A 5,995-nucleotide genomic window follows, 5' to 3' on the forward strand; every position below is an offset into this window, starting at 1 on the left:
TTGGGTGATAGGGGGTATCCATGTTTACCCTATTTGCTTACCCCTTACCCTGACCCTGAACCGGGCCCACAGCAGCGATATAATCTGGCTAATTGCAGGACAAGAGCCAGAATTGAAATGACTATCGGAATGCTTAAGGCCCGGTTCCAGTGCCTGCAAAGACTCAGGGTCACCCCAGAAAGGGCATGTGACATTATTGTGGCATGTGTGATTCTTCACAACATTGCCACAATTAGAGGAGAACACTGTCCTTCTGAACCAAACATCAGCAGTGATCCAAACCATGAACATCCTGACCCTCCCACGGACATACAAGATGGAAGCGCAGTCAGAGACACCATATGTCACAATCATTTCTTTTGACCCATCACCTCAACATGTTGAAAGAAGAATAAACAGATTTTATGTTCAACTGGCTTTATTGGTCGCCTGTGTTTCCTGTACACAAAGTATTAAAAGATGTAAACCTCATAAAGTGTCTGTTGCTTCCTCCTCTGTAACAGCTGTCAATGTTTCTTCATTATTTTCCTGTAGTAAAGAAATAAACAACATTGCTGTTCTACTGTAAACTCATATAATCTGTGGAGTATTACTCACAACTGCATGTTGGTCTGGCTCAACAGGAGGCTGCACCAGATGCAGTACACCACCACCATCAACTGATAGAATATGAGGTTTATACAGGTCACTTATAACTTACAAGGGACCAAATGGCAATTAACAAACATACCAATCACCTTACACTTCATTGTCATTATGCTCTCAAAGACAACCAAGACTGAGGGAAGGCAAAATCAGTAGGAAAATGACTTCACTACAAAATAATCCATTATGGTAAAGAGTTTATCAAATGAATGAGCAGCACTGCAAAGGTGACTGTGAAGAAAGGATGTATGCACATCATGTATTATTTTGAATTTACCCCCTATGTAGGCACTTGTGTCTTGCGGGGTTATTGACTCAGAGGATGTCCCCGCAGAGATGCCTTCGGCCACAGGGCGCCCACTGTTTTGGCTGAGGGCCAACTGCTCAGCCTCTGTGAGTGGTGGTGGTGGAGGACCCCCACCTGTTTTTCGGGCCTCCGCTTTTTTTCTGTTGGCTATAACGGGTCACATTTGAGCATACAGAGTAAGCAAATATGTACTTGTAATGTGCTCAGATAATTTCAATAAGTGCTTACAGAAAGGAAATTAATGTAGCCTCTAACTGCAATTGATTTACATCGGACAAACAGACCAAGCACTATGGCTCATAATACAATTACACCTCACCTGTTTGGACTATATTTTTATATTTCATTTTTACTTGCTGCCAGGAACGTTTGGGGCCTGTTGGGTTGCACCTGCGCTCACATCACATCACAAAATAAAATGTATAAAATAAAAAATAAAATATAATAAAATAACGTGTTAAATGGGTGGAAATCCCTAGATCAATGTTTAAATTAACACTCACGCATTGACTCTGTCGGCTATGTTTTGCCATGCATGCTCCCTTTCTTTTGCAGCTGAGGCTGTGTTACTTTTTTTCTGCAAAATTTGCATGTTATCGGCATATGCTGCCATCAGAATTTCGGCCTCAAGCGCTGTAAAATACATTGACCGCGCCTTCTTTCCCTCCGTCTCCATGGTGACTCGCTTAATCTGTGCTCCACTAATCAGGGCTTTATGTATCCTCGTGCGCGCGCTTAACTTGGGGTTAAAGCAACTCCGCGTTGACTGAACTAATTGTTATCAGCCTTTCTGAAACCGAATATTCCGAGTTGGACAGTTCGGGGTTACTCAACCCTGAGTATCGTTTTTCACTCTGAGTTTTCTAAACCGGCTTCCTGAAATAGGGCCCAGGGCAAGAAGGCGCGGTCAATGTATTTTACAGCGCTTGAGGCCGAAATTCTGATGGCAGCATATGCTGATAACATGCAAATTCCGCGGAAAAAAAGTAACACAGCTCAGCTGCAAAAGAAAGGGAGCATGCATGGCAAAACATAGCCGACAGAGTCAATGCGTGAGTGTTAATTTAAACATTGATCTAGGGATTTCCACCCATTTAACACGTTATTTTATTATATTTTATTTTATTTTTTATTTCATACATTTTATTTTGTGATGTGATGTGAGCGCAGGTGCAACCCAACAGGCCCCAAACGTGCCTGGCAGCAAGTAAAAATGAAATATAAAAATATAGTCCAAACAGGTGAGGTGTAATTGTATTATGAGCCATAGTGCTTGGTCTGTTTGTCCGATGTAAATCAATTGCAGTTAGAGGCTACATTAATTTTCTTTCTGTAAGCACTTATTGAAATTATCTGAGCACATTACAAGTACATATTTGCTTACTCTGTATGCTCAAATGTGACCCGTTATAGCCAACAGAAAAAAAGCGGAGGCCCGAAAAACAGGTGGGGGTCCTCCACCACCACCACTCACAGAGGCTGAGCAGTTGGCTTCCACATTTGTGATAATGTTGGCAGCATCACATATGATCTTCACAGTGCAGAGAACACAAATTAGCATCCATTACTATAATGAAATAATTTGTTAGTTTGAAATGCTACAGGGAACTATGTACCTGTACATTAATGCTGTGGAAAGACTTCCTGTTCACATAGTCTCCTTCATTTACTGAAGGAGCAATGATTGGAATGTGAGTGCCATCTGTACAGCCAATCACGCCTGGGAACCGTGAAATAAATGTAAAATTTAAGTAGTAGTTCAAGTATCACCACATCATGAATTAAGTTTTGTTCATCCTGCTACCTGCATATATATATTACAGATATTATATATATACATTATAATAAATAATACATATATATATAGTATATAACATATATATATTATATATACATATATATAATATATACATAATATATATATATAACATAGATATATTATATAGATATATTATATATATATTATATATATATATATACATATATATACAGAATATCATGATTTTGATACTAGCTATTGAGAAACTGCTGATCCTCAGCTTCGCATGCCCATTTTCAAATCTTGTGACCTCAGAGTGTATTCTTTTCTGACTCTTTTGTGTCTGGCTTATTGGCAGTAGTTACATCATAAGATTCTTAAAAACCGAGCTTTAAATGCTAATAAATTTCTAATAAAAACCCAGAGATGCTGACAGTGATCCCTGACTATTTTAGGGATATAAAGCACTATTTAAAACACAAAGCATTAAAACACATTAAGAAGAAAACATCTTGATGATGCTCAATCATCCAGGTAAATAAATCTCCAAAAGTTGATTCTGTTCATCTGGACGTAGCGTTTTGCTGGAGAAACATTTCGTCACTCATCCAAGTGACTTCTTCAGTCTCAGCTGACTGCAGGTTTCCAACCATATAAACAGCACATTTGCATAATGACTGAAACCAGCCCAGTGAAGGAACAATGGGCTGGGAGGTCAGCTCCTCAATCTTAATTATGCAAATTCTCATGACCACTGATCAATGGCCATGAGTACCATTCACAGAGAGTTGGGGAATGGCTGCAATCACAGCATTGTAAGATGGCAAAGAACCTGCAGTCAGCTGAGAATGAAGAAGTCACTTGGATGAGTGACGAAATGTTTCTCCAACAAAATGCTACGTCCAGATGAACAGAATCAACTTTTGGAGATAAGAAGACAACAGTCTTAATGAATTTGTTGTAGTTTAACCATTAAAGGACACTATTAAAAGGTTGGCTCAAAATATTGCCATCATTATTAAGCGTAGTGGTGGCCAAATTAAGGTATCCGACGCAGTGAAGCTTGTATTGAAGAGGGGTTAGTTACTCTAAGCTTTTTAACGCTTTTCTGCCCTCTGGTGGACAAAAATATGAAGAGGCGCATGAATGTACAACTCGAAATGAACTACTTCATTATGTTTGCCTCTGCACAGCTGAGTTGATACACTGTATTTGATATCATGTGACAATTCTCTGCGATATTGATAAGGTGGTTTGAACATGTATTTTGGGGGGTGGAAAGAAAAGTTTGTGTCGTATTTGATTATTAGGACTCAAGCAGTGATCTACTCAATGTAGCTCAGGAAGTCAATGAACATGGGACTCTGTTCAGAGGAACCAAGCCTGGACACTGGTTCTGTATGGAAGGCCATGGGTGCAAAACTAAAGACAATGTATCACTAATGGACATTTGTTTTATTGAAAATTTATCGTATATCCCCAGCACACATAATAAGTAAATGTATTGATTTCCTATTTTAATTAAATATATATTTTGACCCAATTATTTAAAGGTGTATTTATCTAGTTCACTTTGGTGCCCACCATCAAACATTATTCATTATACCTGTAGCTAATATTTTCTAATTCACGTTCATTATACTTAACTGCCTTTAACTCATATTACTCTTTACTCTCTGTAGAATAGGGACTTGATTCCATGTTACGCATCACAGCACACCTTTCATCTTGCTCAGTTGTTTCAATAACAAGTCAAATAAAGGTCTCACCACTCGCTGTCTGATGTGCGGACGTAATAGAAAGCCCTTGACAGCAGTTTTTAAAATTGGGCAGAGCCAAGAGACCACTTTCCTGGAGTCTAGTATGCCATGGAGCTTTTAATGACTTTACAGCGCGCGCACATGCATAAACACATACCAAAAATATTGTGTGTAAGCACTTAAGTGGATCTAATTTTTTGGGGATGCTTACATTTCTAGAAGCTGCTTTTATGGTGCAAGTTTTACTTGCAGTTTCTGCATTTTTCCAAAGCTGACATTGAAAACCGGATGTACTACATAATCTTTACTAGGATGCTAGCTGGTGTGTGCAAGTGATAATTAAATTAAAAACGTTAATTAATATAATAGCAGATGTGAAGAGATTTGCTTCCTCTCTAGGCTCGGTCTGCTATACATGCCTCGCAATAAATTTGTACAACTGATGGCTTTAGGAACAGGCTCTTGTAAGATTGTGGTGGCTCTTAAAAGAGCCTTTGAGTTCAAACGTAACAGCGATGACAGCTTACTTCTTCTTGGCTGCGGTCTTTTTCGCTTTAGGCTTGGCAGCCTTCTTTGCCGGGGATTTCTTGGCTGCGGGCGCCTTCTTGACCACCTTCTTCGGGCTTTTGGCGACCTTCTTCGGGCTTTTCGCGGCTTTCTTGGCGGGTTTCTTGGCAGCAGCTGGTTTCTTAGCCTTCTTCGGAGACTTTTTCGCGGCTGCGGGCTTCTTTACTGCCTTAGCCTTCTTCGCTGCCGCAGGTTTTTTGGCAGCGGCGGGCTTCTTGGCTTTAGGAGCAGCTTTCTTCGCTGGCTTCTTAGGCTTGGCCTCAGCGGTTTTCTTGCCAAGTTTAAAAGAACCAGAAGCGCCGGTGCCCTTAGTCTGAACTAGAGTGCCCTTAGAAACCAGGCTTTTGATGGCGATCTTAACGCGGGCGTTGTTCTTCTCCACATCATATCCTCCGGCAGCCAGAGCCTTCTTCAGGGCAGCTAGTGACACCCCTTTCCTTTCTTTGGAAGCGGTCACTACTTTAAGGATTTGGTCGCTGACGCTAGGGCCGGTCTTCTTGGGCTTGGAAGCCTTTTTCTTCGCTGGTTTGGCGGGAGCGGCGGCTGGCGCTGGTGCTACTTCTGCCATTTTTCCTTCTTTTGTTTTCTTTGTTGCTTTCGCGATCCAACTGGAGTCCGAGAGACGAGATGAGAAACTCGCAGCAGGAGTCGCCTTTTCAATGCAACATGAGAACCGTGGAGACTCAATCCAGCGCGGCGCTCTCGCTTGCAGCCCGAGTGAACATGTTCTGTGTTTTCTCTTCCAGATAAACACGTTAAAAAGTAGCTCAAGAGGCAACGATGCGGACTGACAGTGAAGCAGCTGACAAGCGGGCACGAGTGTCTTCAAATTTAGCCCATGCTGAGCCCCGGTGCTTATTGCAGTTTTTCCCTGAAACTCCGAAACCTCGGCGAGTCACAGCGGAGCTTGGCGGCTTCGCCCCTTCTTTTACCCCATAAAAGGACTTCAAATCAAGT

General features: G+C 41.2%; 1 protein-coding gene and 1 long non-coding RNA gene across 2 annotated transcripts; both read right to left on the bottom strand.

The window, feature by feature from the left end:
- Nucleotides 1-38: 38 nt before the first annotated feature.
- Nucleotides 39-1,140, bottom strand: LOC121813832. The gene is made up of 2 exons (XR_006053906.1): nt 923-1,140; nt 39-528 (listed from the first exon to the last, which is right to left on the bottom strand). It is a non-coding gene; the product is annotated as an uncharacterized LOC121813832 (long non-coding RNA).
- A 2,486-nt stretch (nt 1,141-3,626) lies between these two features.
- On the bottom strand, nt 3,627-5,678 carry LOC121813831 (histone H1-like). The gene has a single exon (XM_042217757.1). The coding sequence runs from the start codon at nt 5,604-5,606 to the stop codon at nt 4,995-4,997; it is 612 nt and encodes a 203-aa protein (XP_042073691.1). The 5' UTR covers nt 5,607-5,678; the 3' UTR covers nt 3,627-4,994.
- Between the last annotated feature and the right edge of the window lie 317 nt (nt 5,679-5,995).

Source organism: Haplochromis burtoni, unplaced genomic scaffold (assembly GCF_018398535.1).
Source record: "Haplochromis burtoni strain Fernald_Lab_line unplaced genomic scaffold, NCSU_Asbu1 Contig_2870, whole genome shotgun sequence".
NCBI lineage: Eukaryota > Metazoa > Chordata > Actinopteri > Cichliformes > Cichlidae > Haplochromis > Haplochromis burtoni.

Bases quoted from the DNA above. Each gene is read 5' to 3' on its own strand.
- LOC121813831 (XM_042217757.1), bottom strand. From the start codon at position 5,606: ATGGCAGAAGTAGCACCAGCGCCAGCCGCCGCTCCCGCCAAACCAGCG.